Source organism: Fringilla coelebs (assembly GCF_963513975.1).
Source record: "Fringilla coelebs genome assembly, chromosome: 3".
NCBI classification, from domain to species: domain Eukaryota; kingdom Metazoa; phylum Chordata; class Aves; order Passeriformes; family Fringillidae; genus Fringilla; species Fringilla coelebs.
Genome location: NC_140030.1, coordinates 14,187,038 through 14,209,234, shown reverse-complemented (window position 1 = coordinate 14,209,234; position 22,197 = coordinate 14,187,038). Strand labels below are relative to the sequence as shown.

The window sequence follows — 22,197 nt, the reverse complement described above, 5'->3', positions numbered from 1 at the left end:
ATTAGGAGTTCAGGGACTGCTCATCAAATTTCAACATATAGCTAAACTCCTGTTATTTAAACAAAAGGGGGCGGATTTAACAAAAAAAGAAAAAGACAAAAAACTAAAAATACCAAACCAAAACAAAACAACGACAAAAATCCAAACAAAAAGACCAAAAAAAAAAACCCCAAAACAAAACAAAAAACACCAAACCTACAGCCCGCAGTGGTGCTGGGCGGAGACAGACCGACCTCATTCATGGCTTTCTCTGTGAAAAGGTTTACGTTCTCCCCCTGTCTTCCCTTCCCCCGCACTCCCTCCTCCCCTCCGTTTTAATTTTGGGACGGATTAAGACAAGTCTGGAGTCGGTAGAACTCCTCCCACCCGGCAGCACCAGGGTACAAGCGCCTGTGCTCCCCTAAGCAAGCGGGGCCCCGCGCTGCCCGGAAAAAAGCGATTGATTCATTGAGAAAAATCATCGGCCAGCACATGAGATACCGCATCAGCCCCCGCGCCCGGCAGCCGAGCGGACTCTGCTTTTAGGGCAGCTAAAGCCACTACCATTATTACTGTTATTATTTTATTTGATATTAAAATTAATACCAACATCTCGACCCCAGCCGCAAGGGCAATCCCCGGAAAGGCTGGACCTGCCGGAGCTCTGTCAGCGGGGGAGCTGCGGTCAGCATCCCACCGCTGCAAGCGCTGCTCACGCCGGTGGACACGCCGGTGGACACGCCGGGATACCCCCCAGGACCCCGAGCCGGCGGGCCGCCCCTGAGCTGCCGGCGCGGCTCGGCAGGGCTGCGGAAGGACGTCTCACCTTGTTTACCCCGAGCGCGGCGGGCGCGGGGGGGCTGCGGGGCGGGCCGGGGCGGGGCGGCCGGGGCGGGGCGCGGCGGGGCCGGGCCGGGCCGGGCCGGGGCGGGCGGCGGCGGCGGGGCAGTCGGGCTGCGCGCTGGGCACCGTGCGGGCGTGCGGCGGCCGGCAGCGAGCACGGAGGCAGCCAGCGTCCCCGCCACGTAAGTAGTAACTGATACGCCGGGGGGAGACGGTGCCTCGGTGGAGGGGAGCGGCGCGGCTACCCTGACCTCCCCATGTTCTGTCCCCAAGAGAAAAAAAAAAACATCAAACAAAATTTGCTCTCTTCATTTATTTTTTTAAAGCGATTCTGTTTAATTGTCCTTTATGGCCTTTCGCTTATCGCCCTCCCAGCCCTTGCGGTAAGAACTCGGCCCTTTCTCGCCGCGCCGGTTTTTCTTTTCTTTGTGCGTGAACTCCATTAAACGCGGCGAAGGCAGCGAGCCCCCGCTCACAAATCCGCTGCGCAGGGGGAGCGTGGGAGCGCTCCCTATTCTCTGCTTGCACTTTTTGTTCTGTCGCGACAACGACAGCCCGTTTCTTTCCGCCAGCGCGGAGCGGTGCGCGCTGCCCCGCGCTCCGCCGCGCTCCCGCGGTGCCGGTGCGGTTCCCCCGAGCCGCCCGCCGCGGTCCCGCTCCTTTGTCGGCCCAAGTTAAATGCTCCCTCGCTGTTTCGCGGGGCATTCTCGGAGCGCCCCGGGCGCTAGCGGCGAGGCTCCCGCGCCATCTACAGCCTAGCCGCGGCAGCGCGGCGCTGCCGGGCCGTAGGGGAGCGGAAGGACGGTCCCGCTGCGCACACCGCGTTACCGACCTTTTGTTACCGCCCGCGCTGCGCGCCCCGCGGGAGCGGCGGCCGCTCAGCCCCGGCCGCGCCGCCGCCCGCTCCCCGGCTCCCCGGCCCCGGCCGCCCCTGCCCCGCCGCCGCGCTGCTCCGCGCCGCTGCGCGCCCGGCCGGCGGCGGGAACAAAGGGCCGCGGGCTGAGCGCTCTCTCCCTGTGCCCAGGACGCGGCGCTGAGGCTGGTCGCCCGCCGCCGCCGCGCTCCCGCTCCCGCCCCCCCCGCCACACAAAGGCAGCCGCAGCTGGACGGGCGAGGGACCGCGCTCCACGCCAGGGCTCCGGTGCAGCGTCTCGGCTGGTCTTCTCCATACTCATGAACATACAAAGGTCAACCCCTATCACGATAGCACGATATGGGAGACCGCGGAATAAAACCCAGGATTTTGAAGAGCTCTCGTCCATACGGTCCATCGAGCCAAGCCAGAGTTTTAGCCCGAATCTAGGCTCGCCGAGCCCGCCGGAGACCCCGAACTTGTCGCATTGCGTTTCTTGCATCGGGAAATACTTATTGTTGGAGCCTCTCGAGGGAGACCACGTTTTCCGAGCCGTACATCTGCACAGCGGCGAGGAGCTGGTTTGCAAGGTAATGCCTCTCCTTGTTCTCCCCCTCCCCCGGTTCTCCCCTGTCGCGCCTGGGTTTCCCGTGTCTTGCAGGAGGGCGAGCATGGCCGTGTACCTCATTTATTGAATAGTAGAGAAACAAAAGGCAGGGAGACAGGATTATAGGCGAATCCTGTAACTTTTCCCTCTCTCCAGACAATGGCCACGTTATAGCGATGGCCCGGAGCCAGGTCTGCCTTCTATTGGTAGGGGGATATTTTTCTGGAAAGAGTCGTTCTTGAAGTAGGTTTTAACGTGAGTTCAGACCAGGAGAAAGCCTCATCTTCCACACACTCACTTTTCAAAATGGAGTAGGGAATCCCCAGCTAATTTTAAGGTGTTGGGACCTGCTGACTTCCTCGGTTTTTACTGCCCCAATTCTGTGCTTTGGCTACGGAAGAGGATGGAGAAGCGGAGGCCTGGGGGCAGATTGCCATCAGCTTTATCTTAAAAGTGATTTTAAAAAAAAGAAGAACCACATCTAATTAATCAGTCTGAGCTCCCTCACGGTGGAGGTTGTTTGCAAACAACATCCTCCCCCACTGCCCAACTGAGCAAGAATAAAACCTGCACACCTACGGTTTTTAGAAGTGCAGACAGAATAGCTATCCCACTCTTTGTAGCCTGCCGGCTTTTCTCTGTCTCCTCCCAATTTGCTCCTACTATTAAAAGGTGAGCTGTGGGAAAAAGAAATCCGCGTGCATGCACATCTGTGGAGGGGTGTTTTTCTCTTTTGGAGCTGAGGGAATGTTATCCTTTGTTCCCAAATTTTGATTCTTACTGTCTGTAATGAGACAGACTTAGGTCCAGCAAACTATTTCAGTTTGGACTACTACCCAGTAGTAGTTTTTATAACTACATAGCAAATTGCAACCTTGCAGCACACACTGCAGTGTTTGTATTATTCCCAAACTATGGAATTAATGCCATTTGGCAAATTTCTAGATGGAAAAGTAGATGTATTATAGCTTACCAGTATTCCAGGGATTAATAATAGTGTTGCTGACTGTTTCATACTTTCTCATACTTGATTCATAAAAAGTTATGGACTAGGCTGTAGCAGAGAAGTGAAAATAATTGCTCCTCTTTGCTATTTGTGAAGATTGGAGTTCAGAGGGTAATTTAAATGTGCTTACTGATTGAGTTATAGAACCTGATGTTAAGGCAGCCTAGGACTTCATGTGATTATTTAGGGGAAAAAAGGCCCATGGCTTTGCTAAGAACTAATATTGCATGCTGAACTGGATGCTTTGTTACCAAACTGAAACAGAACATGAGAATTTCGAGAATGAAAGCCCAGTTCGATGCAGTAGTACAGTGCTGCACTCTAGGACATTGGCATCTTTTCATGAAATAAACAGATCTCACAAAGCCGCTGCTCTGCATGAAATTCTAGGTGAACTTGCATGGCAAGTAGTAAAGCGGGGGCTATGCGCTTCTTTGTTTCCTGTTTGGTTTGCAGGATTAAGGCACTGTTGATAACAGTATGAACAGTATAACTGCAGCTCACAAAGACTGGGCCGTTATTTTTTTTTTCCCTTCCATTTAAGCTGTATGTTTTTGAGCTGATCCTGACATTTGAATAGTATCAGTTTTTCCATATGTGCGAGGCACTACTAGCTGTGCTCCAAAAATACAATCTTAGCCTGGCTTCCTAGTTTCTGAGGATGCAGTTGTCAGTCCTGAACTCAGCTTAATTTAATGTGTGCTTTAAAATGCCTGCAGTATCATGACAACTATTTGTCAAGTAGCCTCCCGGCAAAGAGAGGTGCTCTCTGGTGTCTTACTGAAGATGCTCTTAGAGATTGCTTGCAGAAACGCTGGGTTGGATAGCAGACACATACTGATGATTCTCAAGATTCATTTGGCTGCACCCACCGACTGTACAGATGCCGTTATTTGCTTCAAGGCTCTGTGGCATCCAAACAATGGGAACTTCTCACTTCTAATTCCCAGCGAGACCTAAATCAAACTGCAGCTTATTGGACATTTGCTGAATTGAGGCCAGGGATCTTAAAAGCTGGGATACAAAGAAGCCCTTTATAGAAGGTTTTTGACAGTGTAGCAGTATGATAGTGCTTCCTATCTACCCCCTGTTCAAACACAGTACTGGTACATATCCGGAGCTACTTATTTAACATAGTCTGAGAACCACAAAATGTAACTAATTTACATTATGATAATCTTGTTTAGGAGAGAATTCTGGAAAGATGTCTTTTTGCATGAGGGTTTGAGCAACATGAATATTCGTGCCTAAATTTTATTTTATTGCAGCTGCTTTGTAGAAGAGCCATTCACTTATAATGTAGTAGTTACGAGTTTTGAGATCCAAATGTCAATGAATTCTCCTCTGGAATGAATTGCACACCAGGGATTTTAGCAACACCCCCTCCCTGCCCTGGTTCTGCTTCCCTGGTGCACCATGTCACCAGAATGCCTCAGTGCTAATCCTCCCCCCCCGTAAAATGTGCTGGCTCTGTTTGGCAGTCTGCCTTTAAGGTTGTTTTTCCTTGTGCTGGGGTAAGGCAGTGCAGGTATGAGGTGACAGGAAAAGGAGGTCTGTGAGGAGGGGGTGTCTCAGTTTCTTGGGATTTGGTTCCTCTTCTGTGGAAGGAGTTCATTAGGATTGTGCTCTGAAGCATTAAAATATGCATGTTTTGAAGCCTCAGGTAAATTTTGATTGAACTGCATCTTTCTCACTCAATTTTTAAAGGTTTTTAAAGCTTTAGAAAAAACAGGAAGATATTTGCTTCTCAGAGAGGGTACAAATACCCACTGTCAGAACACAAATGCTGTAATACAGAAAGGAAAAAAACAACTGCAGTTTAAAACAGTGGTTAGAGAACTAGACCAGTTCTTCATTTTTATATTTCATTCGAAGGACACATGACTACCTTAAATTCTTTTTACTAAAGTAACAAATCACTCGTGAGTAAGTTACATATTAATCGAATTTTTGAGCTGGTGGAAATGCTAATACTTGCTCTGCAGCAAGTATAATCAAAAATAAAAATCACTCCTATCAATACTTTGCTCAGTCTCTTTTAGCACACTGACTTCTGTTATTCTCAATGAAGTCTTTCATTTTCTTGTAATGTGGTCTTTTCTCAATTGACTCAAATACTGATTCATTCGTCATCACTAGATTATAGTAACTTTTTATATTTGGGTTTCCCAGCAGCTTTTTTAGTTCTTACAGCTCATTCATAAGATCAGTGATAACATACTTAGTAGTAAAGGGACACTTTGCTTTTAATGGAGCACTTGATTGAAATGCAGAGAGTTCAGGGTGGTTTTGTCTTTGCCTTTTGAAGGGTGTTTGTCTGTGCTCCAACAGGCAGAGCTATTTCCCGGGTTGTCCTTCTGATCTTATAAACAACCATTGTGGAACTGAGACTTGGAAAGTGAAAGTGACTTTGCTGTTTTTCAGAGATGAAAGAAAGGCAGGAAGTAAATAGGAATAGCAATAGATGATACTTTAAGCCTGAAAATCCTTAAGGCTTTAATGGGTTAATAAAATCAAAAGAGCCAGGCATGTGTATCAGGGTGGATTTAATGTGACAGCTTCTCTCAATACAAAGCTACTGGCTGTATTTTTTATGAGTTTATTTGGATGGAAAATAGAAAAGACACACGCTTCCTTCTGAGTACTGCCCTTACACATCTCTGGTCTTCACAGCTTAATTTAGATTGCATTGTAGATTTGATCAGGTGTTAGCTAATGTAACTATGCTTGTTACCAGTTTCGAAGACTAGCCTTTCCTGTCAAGGTTACATGTCTTCTCTGTGGAGCTGTGCAGTCTGCTTTGTCTTGTCCTCAGTGCTGTGAGTTTGTGACATCCTGTTTACACCGGTGCAGCTTTCGGCAGTGACATAAATTGTACTTAGGGATGGTTTTGTTAGGAGAATCAGATGTACCATGACTTCACTGTCCTTCATGTCACTAACCCTGGCTTTACTGTCATTGTTCCTGCAGGTGTTTGATATTGGCTGCTACCAGGAGTTATTAGCACCATGTTTTTGTCTGCCTGCGCATAAAAATATCAACCAAATTACTGAAATAATTCTTGGGGAGACAAAAGCGTATGTGTTCTTTGAAAGGAGCTATGGGGACATGCATTCGTTTGTTCGTACCTGCAAGAAGCTTAAAGAAGAGGAGGCAGCCAAACTCTTCTATCAAATAGCTTCTGCTGTTGCACACTGCCATGATGGTGGACTGGTACTGCGGGATCTCAAGCTGCGGAAGTTTATTTTCAAGGATGAAGAAAGGTAAGTCTCCCTCGTTATGGCTGGGGGTGCCTGAGGTCAGGTGGTTGGAGTTGCAGGATATTGTAGCCTTTGTTTGTAGTACACTTTATTTTCCTCTGCAACCTGGTCATGGGATGGATGTGCCGTTTTACCTTCTGGCTTAGGTTGTGGAGTAAAGTAAGTATAGAGAGCTGTTTGCATCAGCCCTTGGCCTCTGCATCTCCACCTAGGGGAGTTTCCTCATTCCTGTTGGGGAGGTCTCCCTCTGAAAGGGTGTCTGGTGTAAGAGCTGTACGATTATAAAGGCTGCTGGTGTTAAAAGAGAATGTTAAAGAGGACTGGGGACTGAAATGGCTCATTCCAGTGGGGAGGTGTAAAGAGGAACAGCAGTCAGTTGTTTTCTGTAGGACTGTTCTGAGGACATCTTGTTTTCCATGCTGGGAGGGTCTGGAGGCTGCTTGTAAGAGTATTATGTGGTCACTAATCATAGTAAGACTGAAACTGCCTTGCACCAGGGGTGCTTGTTTGTAGTACCAGCTGTTGTAGTACTTGGGGAACTGCTGTTCCCTAGACACCCTCCTGTGTAAATGATTTGGGGAAGGAGCATGGGAAGACAGGGAAAGAAATAGCACTGGATGCTCTGGGTATATTGTTGAAGTGCTCTTTCTGATGTGGTACTGTTGTACCTGTGGACATTTCCTATCTCTTTCCTTCTGTTTACCAGTCTTCTTTTGTCTTGAATAATGAATTTATTTGCAACTTCCACATAAGGTATCAGGGTAATCAATACTGTCAGAATCATGTCAGGCTTTCACAGAGTGATTAAATTGGAAGGTGACCATTAAAAAAAAATCCAAACATCTAAATGGGAGCAGAACCTGCCTTTGTGCTTCTTCTGGTCTTGGTAGTGAATGGGGAGATGTTTTTCCTTTTTAACTGAATGCTAAAAATTGTCTGAAAACTTGTTCAAACTGCTACAGAATGAAATGGATGTTCTAGAGAGCTTTGTTAAAAATAACCAGTGCATATCAATTCTGTTTGGGGGAATTACAAGCAACAGCCAAATTCTCTAAGTTCTCCACAGGCTCAGGAAGTTGGTGATCTAAAAATTAGAAAAAACTAGTACACGATTCATTCAGGAAAGAAAAGCTCCTGGTCTTAAAATAAAAATGACATCATAAAGATGACAATCCATCCCGTTTAAATATTCTCTACTTTTATTTTATTGCAATCTGAGTTTTGCAAAATAGGCTTCTCCTTTTAATCTATTTACAGACTTGAAAAATAATATATATTTTCACTTCTTAATTCAGTTCAGATGATTGTCTGCAAAGCATTTTTCTACTGCAGCCCCAAGGTCTGATTCCTCATCTCTTTCAAATTAAAAAAAACATAAAATTAAATGAGCTTAATGTCCATTCATAGAGAAATGCAGAGCAGGTAGATATAAACTGCACTTCCACAACTTTTACTCCCAGTTTAATAACTAAGCACCATTCTAGAACTTCTGATGCAGATAAGAAGAAAACTTAGGCAAAATAGTTGAGAGAGGGATTGTTCTCTCTTGTAGCTGATAGCGTCCTAATGTTTAAGTGGATTTTTTTTCCTGGGGATGTATGTCAACATGTGTGGTTTTGCATGAAGAACAGGACTTGGAGGAGCTCCTCCAAGGGAAGGCAGCATGAGCTCAGAGCAGTGCAGTGGGAGCAGATGTAGGCCCGAGCTGAATGCTCTTGAACTCCTACCCTGCTGCTTACTAGGAACGGAGTGCAGCGTAGGAGGCACAGGGCCAAATCCTTCAGCCACCCAAGAAAAGTGGTGTGTACTGTAATAGCAGTGTTGGCTTTTATGAATGTTTTTAACTTAGCTGTTTGCAAAATGACACTGTTGCTCAGTTTTGAGCATTGTCTGCTAATTATACAATAATTCACTTTAAAGGTCAAATAGGACTTGCTGGTTATTTTTAAGATAATCATAATGCGGTTTTCTTCTGGATGTAATGTTGGTTTGTAAGTAGGAAGGTATTGTAATCCTTTCTCTGCTAAATAAACAGAGATGAAATAATGTGAGATAGAAATAGAACCAAACAGCAGTGACTGCCTTTTTTCACATCCTCTGATGATCATACTGTAATCAGTCATCACTTTCAATCTCCTGCTATATTTAGAAATGAAAAATCTTCCTGGTCCTCCAGAGTTCACAGAGGTGTTGGTGTGTTGCTTGCACCCCTCCGAGCTCCCATGTGTCTGAGGCTGCTGCTGAGGATTCCTGTGTGCTGAGCAGTCCTCGAGGAGCTGCTGTCAGCAGCCGTGCCTAGCAGATGGGTGCTGCACCATCCCTTGCTCTCTGGTGCTCACAATGAACCAGAGGGGGAGAGAAGAGATAAAAATGATGTTTTGAAAAATGTGTGTGAACTCTGCTGCTGTTCGTCACCTGCTCTTCATTGGAGCTCTTTCTTAGCAGTTCTTTTCCTATTTCTTCAAGGCTGTTTTTCTGCAGTTCATTTTAAGTATCTACCACTTTGGAACTTCCTCTTCCTGAAGACTCTCATGACCTTAATTTTGGTAGAAGGAAAGATGTGAAATCCAGCGTGCAGGCAACACATGAATGGAAAACTTGGTGCCTTTTTTTTTTTTTTTTTTTTTTTTTTAAGTAAGATGCTTGTCAGCTGTTAGCTGGGAGCTGCCAGACTGGAGGAGCCAGAGGGAATGTGAAGGTTATATGGAAGTAGTTCCATTTGTTTAAAAAAGAAAATCAATTTTAAAGCATTTCTTAGTACATCATCTCTCATTGATCCTAATGAGATCATGGTAGTTCAGTAAAAAAACAGGGCTCCTGAAGTTTTGCAGGTGGTGCATACGGTGTTAAAACTCTTCTACCCCATTCCCATTATCTAAATTACAGCTGGAATTTGCAAAGATTTGGGCTCCTGATCTAGCAGCACCACAAGTGCTCTTAGCTTCACCTTGGTGTCCTCAGTAAAAATGTGTGTTATTTGGATGTTGCAAATCACAGTGCCTTGGGATGTTTCTAATGAGCTGGGAGCTAAGAAGGCGGAATAAACTATTGTTGTCGGCTGGTAGCACTGAGCATTTTGTAGGGGTCCTAATCATACTAGAAGTATTCTCCTTAATGTGCTAAATCCATTAGAGACTCTGATCATGTCTTGCACTATTGCATGTGTGTAAGTACATTAGCACTTAAAATGAAACTCAGAATTCCACTGTGGAAACAAACAGAAAAAAATTGTCTGTGTTTTAAGGTTAATTTATAGTTTCTTTAAATCCTGAACTGTAGGAAGTTTGAAGATAGGGTGAATTGCATTCCATAAAAACGACATGTGCTGTTGCTACATGGGTTTTTTCTTTTGTATAAAAGGTAGTGCAGTTGTGTTTTTTAGGGGGAGATGTCTTTAGATCCCTTGGTAAACTATAAGTGAAATAGCCAGTCTTGTAGTATTGAAATTTCAGAGTTAAACTCCATATACCTACAGCTGATTTTGATGAAGCAGAAGTTCTAAGACATTACAGCATGGCTGGAAATGTTTTGTAAGACTGGGTTAGCAAGCAGCAGCACATCTATTAAGTGATTGTAGTGACTTCCAGAGCACTGAATATATGGAAAACAACACTGACTTGCCATGCTGAGTCTCAACAGACTTTCTAAAGTACCTCTCAGTTACTTCAAAAACTGTGTCCTTACACTTCAGAATGAAACTTGAATCCAAAACAGTGAATGACCTATGATAAAACCTGCGTTCTTGAATGTTTTCTCCTTCCGTCTGTGTTGTTTAATATTTTTTTGTCCTGGGTATGAAGCCAGGTTAGTATTGCTGTTGTGAGGCTCTTGCTTTTGAGTATTTTATCTGTGCTCATGTCATGGTATTTACCATTTCCCACGTACAGCCTGTCCTCATAGTAGGCCCTTGGGCAGAACTGTGCCCTTCTCCTTGCTGGTGTCCCATAATGATGCTGCAGAACAGGCAGGTTTTTTTGGGTTGTGCTAAAAATAGTGCCATACACAGTATATAGCTAATAAAGCAGTTCATCAGTCTGATACATAGCAGATGCTTTGAGAAAGAGCCATCTGAAAGATCTCAGAATTAAATGAAGCATTTCTATGTTGGTTGTTTCAATGGTTTGCTTAATACAAGAACATTTCTGCTGTCAGGGAATTATTAATTTCTTTAGTGCGTTTTTAAGCCTTTAATTATATTAAAATATTAGCTGTCGTAATATTTGAAGCTTAAAGACCTTGTACATTCATCATACTTGTTGAAGGGAAAATTAAGATAATTTTGGTATTTAGATATTATAATTTTCCTCTATTCTTTGAGTAAATATGAGGCAGGTGGGATTCAATAAAAATAAACAGGATTTGACACTTTTTGCTCTATGCCAGGGGAATGCAGCCAGTACAATACACTAATTTAGAAAGCTTGTGTTAGCATAACATATTTACTTGGTGCTCTTAGAATAATTTTTCCTCTTTAATTTCTCAGTTTTGAGTGGATGATGCTTTAACATGACCTAGTTATGTTGTTTCTAATCCTCATGATACAAACCTGATCCCACAAAAAAATACAAATGCATATACCAACCTTTTTGCATGTAGACCTTTCATTTTTTTATAGTCAGTAGTAACCTTTTCTCCCCAGTATTTGTCAGATTATAATGTGGTCAGCAGCTTTTTCATCAATGTGTTAGAGTTTGCTGTTACCCTCAGAATTCCATAGAGAACATGTAAGTTAATGCTTTCCCTTAGTCCTAGAAGGAGAGTCCTAAAGTGGAAGAAAATCAAACAAAATGGGTATGCTCTTAAAATACCTGAAGATATAGAAATAAAAACAGTCTTCATCTGTTTTGTCATTTAAGCACTTTGCACTATCCTGAATGGGGCCACAGGACCAAAGAGTACAAGTTCTTCAATAGTGGAGACTCACAGGTCAGATTTCAAACTAGAAATTATTATTCTTAGAATAAGGGAGGAAGGCAGATTTCTTAAGGGACAGCAGATCTGCTGTGAGGCTTAGGGTAGAAGGTGAAGTGGTTGTACAACTGTTTTTCACAGAGGGGTTCGTGTCCCCTTTGCCTTTATGTGGTGTGGTTACTAAGTCTCTGTTCTCTCACCCTGTTCTGGGAGCAGCACTGAGTTTGTTTGGTGTTTGGTGCCCTTCCCAGCAGGAGGGAAGAGGGAGGCTGTCTGCAGGTGGTGAACAGCACAGCCACCCTCTGAAGTGCATAAATCTCCCCCTGAGGGCATAGATAGTCATACAGGTTAATTGCTGTGCCAAAGGTTATAAATCAGTGCAAAAGCCAGGGAAGATTTGGCTGCTGTCTGGCCCTGGGATGATGATGGGAACTCAAATGGACCTTGAGTCAGCTCAAGGCCTTTCAGTGAGACCAGGAGTGTCAAGAGCCTTTGCTGTTGTAGCCATTGCTGGAGTTTGCAGCAGGTTTTACCCCTGGAGTGTCGGTGGATCACAGTAGGGCCTTGTCATCTTCACTCTCCCTGTCCAGGCAGGATGCTGTGGTATGTGTTGGCTGTCCTGTCAGTCTTGGGTAGTGTCTCTCCTGAGATGCCCATCCTGGGACTGATCTCTCTGACAAAAGGTGCTTTGTAGTCCCTGGAAGTAGATGTGTCTCAGGACATCTCAAACTCAGTTCAACAGCTGGTGCTTTAGAAGACTTGAAAACCTCCATCCATAGACTTGCTGCAAAATGGTCCCTGTTGAATTATGAGTGGGGACTGAGGGTATCTGGATGCCTGTGCTAGGGGTGAGTGAGAAAGGGAGGCAGGAGCCCAACTAGCCACAGCTGCAGTGCATTGCCAGAGTGAAATTCTTCTGCTGCCTTCTCTTTTAATTGTCCTTATTATCACACTGGGAGATTGCTTCAGGCTTGGGAGGGAGAGGAAAGGTGGAGACTGTAAAGAGGAGCCAACCTGGGGCATATTTAGTCTTGAGCACCTGCTTTTTTGGTAGATGTGTATTGTTTGGAGACAGGATTGCAGACATCTAAGCAAAAGGTTTTCAGTAAGGTTGTGAAATAATGGCATGGCCTTAGAGATGTTGAGCACCCATTGTAGCTCAGAAAGTGCAGGGGTGTTTTCACAACATGCAGTTATGTTAAAAAAAAAAAAATTGTCATCTTCTTTCCCTGTGGAGCTTCATCATGCATTGTATCAAAAATCCTAGAAAAGATGGGAAACACAGCATATGGTTGACAGCACAGCCTTTTAAAACTCTGATCTTCAGTGTAATCTAACAGGATAAAAGCGAGGTGGTGAAGTAGCTGCCCTGAGTCAGATTCTTCTAGAAAAATGGATTGCTCAGGATATTGTAACTGAGCTCCTCCATGAAAGGGTCTGCAATGGATTTCACAGCCTGCACCCCAACACATGCATCACTACCTACCAAATCTCTGGGGAGCATGTTTTGTCTTTAGGCAATAAGGGCATGGAAGAAACGAAGTATGCAGCCTACAGGACAGGCTGGCCCACCAATCCTATTTGAGTGTTGAAAAACTGAGGTCTTTGGGGCACCAGTCCTTCCTGGAGGTGAGTCAGAGCATTTGGAAGTGGAATTCTGTAGGGAAAAAGCCCAGACCAGCTTAAAACAAGTTAAAAGCTCTTAAGTTGCTGGGTACTGCATGTCAGGGGGGTGCAGGCAAGGCTGACTGTGCTGTTAGCATCCCTGCAGAGGAAGGGTGGGGGGGATGTAATTTTTAGAGGCTTCCTTATTGTGCGGAAGTACCAGTGAAGGAATCTTCCCTTAGGAACAAGGTTCATCCTGTAAACCTGGGCTGTCTGAAAGTCCCAGTTGTCTTTTGAAACATATCCTTGAGCCTGTTTCATTATGCAAGAGGCTGTCTAACAGCCTTTGTGCAGAGTTTGGTTTTTTTCCTTCTCTGAAATTGTGTAGGATGTTGTGTGGTGAACACCCATGGAAAGGGATCTATTGGTGAAGGAGCAGGATTTAAATTGATGGCATAACATTTCCTCCTGCTCCTGTGTGCCCCTCTGCCCCCAAGGAGATTGGGTAGTGGTGAGTTCAGAAGGAGTCTTTTCACCAAAGCTGCAAATCATCTGCCAGGGCTTTCATTACTGCTTTCCCTGTCTCACTGCCTCCCTGATGAAGAATACCTACTTCTGCATTATTTAGGAGAGATTCCCTTGGTTAAAAAAAAAAAAAATCGATTAGCAAAAGCTTCCAATGTTGAGCTTCTTTTTTTTTTCTTTTTTTTTTTTTTTTTTGCCTCCTTGTGACTCTAATTGCATGCATGCTCTTCTCATCATTATGATGAGGTGTGGGCAACTGACCTCAATTAAATGACCTGTAAATTATTGGCCACCTAGGAGCAATCCCTGATCCACTGGGCAGTCAATGGCTTGAATGCCTCTACCTAGAGAAAGGCTTTCCTGGTCTCAGTCAGAATAATATTGAAATATGAGATAACATTGCTGGGGTGCTTTCAGCTTTTACTGTTGGAGGAATATTGTGAAGCACCTTTAGAAATTGCCATTTTATATTTACCTGCAATTGTATTAAAAAAATGGTAATTCAGATGACAGTGATCTTTGTTTCCTGATATCCAGAGTCTGCTGCATAGAATTTGTAAATCTGGACATTTTGATTTTACCCAGCTGAAGTAACAATTGGATGGTGTATCCGTAGCAGGATGGCTCCTTCAGCCTCTTCCAAAAGCAGCTGGTTTGTCTGTGATATGGGGAGTGTGGCTGTGCAAAAATTGTGGGCCTGGTCTGCAGTTAGTGTTCCCAAAATGGGAAGGTTGGCTCAGCTGTTGCTCAGGTATTATTTCTCATACAGAGGGCTTTGGGGACAGAGCAGAGGCACCTGCTTTCATTGATTCAGGTGCAGTCTCCTTTACTACTGACTGCTTATTCACTGCAGTGACGGGATTTTCTTCTGCAACACTCAGACTATCAGTTGTTATCTCTGTTTTAAATGTGAAACATTTTTTTTCTCCTTCCTTATGAGTTTAGAGCCCTCTGAATAATTCAACTGATTTTGGTATGGAAATTGTTTGCTTTTGGAGAGCAAGTGTGAATGTTGGATTCTTACATGCTGGTTTCAGTGTCAAAAGGCAGGATAGCAATTTGCTGGTAGTCCCAAAGCTCTTGAGAGAAGAATAATGTGAACCTGTTGAAAAAAAAGTGTGGGACGTGCAACAAAGGCAGAGGTGAGTGCTCTGAAGGTTGCATCAGAGAACCTTCTGGAAGACGTTTAATTGATTATGTTTTGTTACATTACTGAAGAGCAAAGTCTGAATGCAGTCAAGTAATGAATGGCATATTGATAAGAAACTCAGAGTGGTATTGTTTTTCATGGGTTTCCCTGACGGTTTCTATGGGGACAAAGACGCATTTCCCGTCCGAGGGCTGCTGCTGCCCTCTGATTGCACTTCTGTGGTTTCATTCACCAGTAATGGGAAAGCATTCATAGGCAGAATAGCTTCCCCTTTTTAAATAGCCATGATTCAGGGTTGTATTTTTTTTTAATGCATTAAACTAATGCACTGTTTTATCAATGATCTGATAGATGCATAATGCTCTTTTTCCAAGTGCTTATTTGGGGTCTGCATTAAAACTTGAAATTATGTATTGCAATTACGTAAGCGTTGGCAGAAGTCTTTGTTGCCCTGCAGTACGTGTACAAAGTGATTCTCATCCGGCTGGGGCACTGGCTTACATTTGAACTTTGGGGATTAATTTTGTCGCAACTGTTTGTCGAGCTCAAATGCTGGTGCTTTTGTGCTTTTGGAAAACTTTTTTCTCTTGCGGGGATCCTTTGTGAGGATCCTTTTCCTCTTGTGGGGACTGATGTGAGTTAATGATTTAGAGAATGAGAGGTTTTCAGAGGACTATTTTTATTTGTCCTTTTCCCCCTCTGTGATGGGAGGCACTTCAAAGTTGATTGTGATTTCACACCTTCATGTTTGTTTTTTTCTGTCCTTTGCCTTAACAAATGTCAAATTTTGGGTTGTCCAGTTAATCTCCAGTTGGATGCCCTCCCCACCCTTTTCTGTGGAGGTTTTGTGTTCTCAGAATCGACTTGTAGTTTTCAGGGTCTGTTTGTTGTTGTTGGCTTTTATTCCTGTTCATGGCTATTTGATTTCAGTGCTTTCTGAGAGAGGCGTGTGGGGGAGAGAGATTGCTTTTCATTCAGCAGGTCTCTGCATTTCTCTGTATTTAGACTTCGACTCCCCTTTTTCCCATTCCCCTCCATACTCCCTTGCCTGCTTTCCCCTCCCAAAAACAACCCAAAAACCAAACCCTAAAACATCACTGGATTGCAGAAAGCAGAGCTCTTTGCTTGAAATGCAGAGGAAAGGAAGACCAGCAGAACTGGAAGCTGTTTCTCACAGAGATGGGGTGCTGTGCACTGGGAAATTGCAGCTTCTGAGCCAGGCTGCTGCTTTTTGATTGCCTGGAAAGACGTGCAATGACTGCTAAAAGGGGGCTGAGATTTGCTGTCTGCACACACCTGTGCAGTGCCCAGTGGTAGCGCTGCACAGACCGCGTTCCATCTGTGAGGCTGAGGTGGGTAAAGTAATCTGTCCCTGAAAATGGGCTGCAGTGGGTCTGCCCAGCCCTGTCCTGGCTGGTGGGGAGGGGTGCTGGCAGAGCCACCCTGTGAGCTCTTTCTGTTGCCAGCTGTGTCAAGTCAGACAGCCCTTCCCATCCTCCTGTGCTCTCCTTGCTCTACGGATGGAAACTCTGTGTTTCATCTACTGCGAGGAGACCGGACTTTGCAAATGAAGCTGGGAACAGCCAGGTTGTGCCTGGGCATACCTGGGAGGGGAGAAAGCCATGTTGAGGCCATGCAGCTGGCAGTGTGTGCTCAGGGGATGCAGCCCTGCAGTCTGCCAGGGAAAGGCATGTCTGGTGAGCAGGAGCACTGCCTGCTTGCAGAGGAGCCATTTCACCACTTGCACCTTGCACACAAGGGAGGCTCTTCGCTGGCTGGGGGTTTGGGGCTGAGCAGGAGGAAGAGGACTGAAGGTTGTGTTTTTGTTTAATTTGGGACCTTTTGTTTCCTCAAAGCCTGTCAGCTCAGCAGGATGAAAAACCTGGCTTGAGTGTTTTCATTTGCCCACAGCTGACAGAGGAGCAGGCAGATAAGGGCCAGCTGTTGTTCCATTTGCTTGCTTAAACAAAACCCGCTGTTAGGTGTGGAGGCTGCAGCACCTTGCAAGGAAAGCAAGATGGGGATATGGCTTTTGTGTGCTGCTTCTCTTTTATTGTCAAGAAATTATTTCTTCTCTTGGAAAAAAATAAGAGTTTTTGACACACCTTGCAGCCTGTTCTCTGTGGTTTTGTACTGTGTCCGTTGTAGGAAATGAGAGATCAGGGAGTGCCAATAATTTTATGTAATATAAAAGCTTCTTATTGAACTGTTTTTCTAAAGTCTTTGGCAACTCCCAGAAATGTAAAATAGGATAGGAAAGTAAACAACATTTCCCTGTGTTGTTGACACTGGGATGGCAGGCTCTGTGTGGGGGTGAATTCCCTCCTGGAAGTTGTTTATAAATAGCCTGCTCTGCCCCACTCCCTGTGTGTGTGTTCTGCTTCTGTTAGTTAGCAGGAGTGAGTCGATGCTTTCCTGTCTGGCAGTTCAGTGACTTAATGCATGTTTGAGTATCTGGCCCCACTGTTTTATTGCTACACATGCTTTTCTATGGAAAAACTGAGGTGGGCAATGCAAATGGAACCACAACTCATGTCCCTGCCTTCCCTTTCATTTCCTCTGCTCTGTTCTCTGCCCTCTTTGGCATGTTTTTTCCCTCTGGGCGTTTCTCCTTGCTTCTCTTCCTACGCTGTGCAGGTGCAGGAATGTGTCAAAGCTGAGCACTTTGTGAAAGGACTCTCCTCAAGTCACTCTCCTGTTGTGGACCCTCTGCTTTGTGTACAGAGGGAAATTTCTGTGGTCTTGGTAATTGTAGTTAAGTTTTTCCTTGCAGCCCGCTTCCTGTGAGGTGCATTGCTGCTGTCAAGTATTGTTTGAGTGCTAATGAGGGGGTTGTTCATGGCCAGAAGTACTGTTAGGATGGCAGTGGTAATTAATGAGGAAGCAGGTGTATTGAGCAATGCCCATCAGCACTGAACTGGAGGAGCAAACACTGGCCTGTTTCAGGAGAGAAGGAGCTGCCCTGACACACTGTGCTTGGGAGCCAGGTATTCGGAATTCTGTATTTATGACTTCCTCATTTGGGGCATGTTGCCAGAGGGGCTTTCACCTCTGCTAGTAAACGTATTTAGCTGTTGAAAAGGTCCAAGTGTCATGAAAGTTTATGGCACAGTTGCCTCTGGAGTACTCCAAGGAGTAAAATGCTCTTCTGTTGGTTCAAAAAAGATAGGGCTGAGCTGCCCTGGAACTAAGCCTAAGCCAAAGCTGGCCCAGATGTCTTTCGCAGCTCAAGCTCAATCGGTGTTGTCTTCAGTAAACATTTAAGAAACAAGGCTCTCCTTGTCTATTTTAATGCCTGTTAAATTACGTGGTTTAGTCAAGAGACGCAAGTTCTGCCTTCTGGGATGAAGTCCAGTCCCTGCCTGTCAGTGTCTGTAGTAGGAGAGCAGGGCCATGACACAGGGCTAAGAGTGATGGCAACAGACCTGTGGGGTTGAGGGATGAGGGCACTAAAACTCCAAGTTGAGTTATGACCCCAGATTGTTAAAAGGAAGATCTGCACTTCTGCTAGGTCACTCTGCCATCCCAAGGCACTGGACCAGCCCTGTTGCCTTGTAGTGACTGCTCTCTAAACCACCTTTTGCTGGGAAATAGTCTGAAGGGTACCTGGTAATCCTTTGGATGCCTCCAACAGGGAGAGATTTTTAAATATAGATACAAAGCCTAGCAGTGTGAAAGGAAAGAAAGGTTATGTTCATCTAGTGCTATGACAAGCAGCTCTGCATCATTTTTTTCTGCTTCTGTGTGATATCCATAAGGGAAGAAAATTCTCTTGCAGAGATAATTACTGCAGCACAATGACAAGTTCACAGTGCTTTGCAGGCAGCAGGAGTTTGCAATCCAGATATGGCTTTCCTGTCATCTCTGCAAGTCCTTTGCCAGCTTCTCTGTTCCTTCCAGTGTGAGGAGCTCCTCTGGCTCAGCTGGGTAGATAAGCTTACTCTTAATCTTGGCCTTCAGCTCACCTGATCTCCCTTTGCCCAAAATTCTATTTGGGAAGACTGAAATTTGTTAAAAGTGTTCTCTTTCTCAATTTCTCTTAGAATTGCTGGAATATAGGGAAATGTTGGCTGGTCAGAGGGATCATTTAGGGTCAGAGTGACCATTTTATTACTGTTAAACCTTGTGGAATTACAGGTGTACAGAGTGGCTTTGCCAGTATGAAGGTGTCAAAATAACCTTGTGTAGTTAGGACTGGGTTTGTATTTGGGTGTGAATCCTACATGGGTAGGTTAGAGTGCATCTAGCTCAGAAGAGGTCTTGAGGTTTATGTTCCCTTTTGGGAATCATGTCTATGTAAAATTACCAAAAGCATGGATATGGCAGTCCCTTTCCTCTTTTTAAAGGAACTTTTTAATAAGTTATTAATTAAACTTGTTAATGACTTTACTGGACATGTCTGTATTTGAAATCTTGTATCTGTATATGTGGCAGTATTCCCTGTATGTGTCTAATATCTCTAACCAGTATGGAAGAGACAATATCAATTTATCTGTAAGGACTGCAGTGAGTGGGATTTTAAACTGATGCACTTCTGCAGTTGTCAAACGTTGTAGAGTATTGACTATTGTAACGATGCAATTGCAACAGCCAGAATTTGTGTTTGATGTTTGCTTACCTTGATAGTATTGTGTTTTGTTTTTTTTCTTTTTTCCCCACAGGACTAGAGTGAAATTGGAAAGCCTAGAAGATGCTTATATTTTAAGAGGAAATGATGACTCTCTTTCTGATAAGCATGGATGCCCAGCCTATGTGAGTCCAGAGATCTTGAACACAAATGGCAGCTACTCTGGCAAAGCAGCGGACGTATGGAGTCTAGGTGTCATGCTTTATACCATGCTAGTTGGACGCTATCCTTTCCATGACATTGAGCCTAGTTCCCTCTTCAGCAAGATCCGTCGTGGGCAGTTTAACATTCCAGAAACTCTATCCCCTAAGGCAAAATGCCTCATACGTAGCATACTGCGTCGAGAGCCATCAGAAAGGCTGACTTCACAGGAAATTCTGGACCATCCATGGTTTTCTACAGATTTTAATGTATCGAATTCAGGATATGGTGCTAAGGAAGTATCAGATCAGCTGGTGCCTGATGTCAACATGGAAGAAGACTTGGACCCATTCTTTAACTGAGCACAAAGACTGGTGTTCAGAAGGTACACAACCTGGAGATGGACACATGAAGGAGCCCTTCCTGACCGCGTTCAATCACATCCTGCATCAGCCTAGCTTGGTAGCAAAAGACACTCAGAGGTCCTCAGATTGAAAAGGAACCTCCACAAGGAGCTAATATAACAAATGTAGCATGGGGACAGATTGGGGGGGCGGGGGGAGCTTGCTATCAGGTTAGATTGATTTGGAGGAGAAAAGGCAGCATGGAGCAATTGTAGCTTCACCTTTTTGGAGCCAAGGAGACTGCACATGCCAATTCTGGTGCAGCTGTATCACTCCTGTTTCTGTTCCATTAAAACCAGTGGTAACTCACAACAAATAGAAACTTTTTTGCCTCAGCTCACATCTTGGCATCGCACTGTTAGATATTTAACTTCAGCCATTATTCAGGGAAAATACAATTGGCTAACTTTTTTAATCAGATGTCTAATAATTAATGGGATTAATACAAGAAAAAAATTAGGTGCACAAAGACGGACATGAAAAGTGGGTGCTAAAAAAAAGCAAAATTTCAGTTCATGTCTCTTGATAGCTATTTTCAAGTCATTTCTTCTAAATAAACTACTTAATATTCTTGTCAGGAAATGACATTTTAATGCGTTGTTCCCTTAAGGGGAAGTAACTGTCATTTAACAGGCTGTTCTGTTTTGTGTCAAATGGTTTGTTGCAGGAAGCTATTACAACTCGAACTTTCAACTGCATTACTGCTATAATAGGAGAAAAAAAGAATAAAACTGTATAATTTTTTTTAAGATATATGAGATACTGGCTTCCATATCTGCCATGCTGCACGTATATGACTAGCGAGGGCAGAAAGCCCTTAACGGTGTCTTCATCTGAGAACCAATCTCTTCTTTACTGACTGGCCCATGTGTAAATAGAGGGCTCTTTATTATTGAGGAAGAGTATTGTGGGTTTTTTCTTTGAATTCCTTTACACTTGGGAAAAGAATTGTTTGATTTTCATTTTTGTTTATGTCCAGACTAAGAAATAAGAGGGTATTAATAAGCTGAACATTTATATTACAGATATTCCTCTTGAAACATACACAGTAATATGCACCTTTTGTATTGTCAAGACTTATTCTATTTATTGAAGAAAATGTCACAGTAGTGATGTATTAAGCCAGTACTTCAATTACGGGTTGACTTGGGATGACATGTTACATGCTGTAGTTAACACACTTCTTTTCTGTTCAGGTATTTCTGTCCCTAAATAACTTTTTATTTAGCTTCTTTTTTTTTTTTTTTTCCTAGATAGCTTTATTTGATTTAGACTGGCAAATGTTTTTATTACCGCTTTTATATTGCTGTATGATATTGAAATCTCTTGGCATAAATATTTGTGTTTCCAGTACCTCAGTTGTTCTGATATTACTGCCTGTATACGTTTTGTGAAGTGGTCATGTTTTTTGGGTAGGTACATGTGGACTCTGTAGTATGTAAATGTTACTTGAATTTGTGCTTAATTATAGTATGTGGCATGTGCGTACAGCTACTTGGCATTTGACGTATGGATGCTATTTGCCTGCCTTGCAGGAAAGTTATGGTCCCACTCTCAAGAGGATGTTTCACAGTTCTTTATCAAGAGACAAAGCTAGCTGCAGCTGACCTGCCTTGGTTCTATTTTGGTAACTAAGAATATAAAGGAGTAATGTTTTTACACTCTGAAGATGGTGCTGTGTCAAGAAGGACTTTTTTTATTTTATAAGTACCTTATAGGAGGAAAGATTGGTGATGTGCATGGTGGGGTTTTACTGCCTCTGGTGCTTTGTCATGTATTTGGTTTAATGTTTTTGTCCTAATCTCTTCAATAAATAAAATTGTGCATATTTAACTAAACTTCAGTGGTGAACAGTGTTCTTATTCAATGTCTGAGGTGCTGCAAGAGTTTCCTCTTTTAGGATCATTCAGCTGGTATTTTTTGTGTTGCTGACAGGCTCTTGCCTAGTCCCGTGAGCTGAGAAAACTTAGCACTTACATTTATTTACAAGGTAACATTGTAAGCCTTTTCATCAAAAATTTTACTATTTGCTGTGAATAAAGCTGGCTTTTATTTTCTTTTCTTTTGGCTTATCCCTGTGTCTTAGCAAGCCCATTTACCTTTTTCAAGAAGGATATTGAAATGTGGTGAGAACTTTGGTGATGGGAGACCCTTTGTCTGATGAAGAGAGATACCAAAATGGAGTGAGCTGTTAGTTGCGCTTTCTAAAATCCTGGGGCAATGTGCACCTTGCATTTGCACCTCTCTTCCAGAAAGGATGGTTCTGAATTAGCATCTCCTGATTTA

General features: G+C 43.9%; 1 protein-coding gene across 1 annotated transcript; it reads left to right on the top strand.

The window, feature by feature from the left end:
• The first annotated feature begins 933 nt into the window (after positions 1 to 933).
• Positions 934 to 21,732, top strand: TRIB2 (tribbles pseudokinase 2). Its single transcript, XM_084201548.1, has 4 exons — positions 934 to 1,004; positions 1,847 to 2,265; positions 6,259 to 6,551; positions 19,401 to 21,732. The coding sequence occupies exons 2-4, from the start codon at positions 1,996 to 1,998 to the stop codon at positions 19,867 to 19,869; spliced, it is 1,032 nt and encodes a 343-aa protein (XP_084057674.1). The 5' UTR covers positions 934 to 1,004; positions 1,847 to 1,995; the 3' UTR covers positions 19,870 to 21,732.
• Positions 21,733 to 22,197: the final 465 nt, after the last annotated feature.

Bases quoted from the DNA above. Each gene is read 5' to 3' on its own strand.
- TRIB2 (XM_084201548.1), top strand. From the start codon at position 1,996: ATGAACATACAAAGGTCAACCCCTATCACGATAGCACGATATGGGAGA. The intron at 2,266-6,258 runs GTAATGCCTCTC...TTGTTCCTGCAG, and splicing joins GCGAGGAGCTGGTTTGCAAG to GTGTTTGATATTGGCTGCTA. The intron at 6,552-19,400 runs GTAAGTCTCCCT...TTTTCCCCACAG, and splicing joins ATTTTCAAGGATGAAGAAAG to GACTAGAGTGAAATTGGAAA.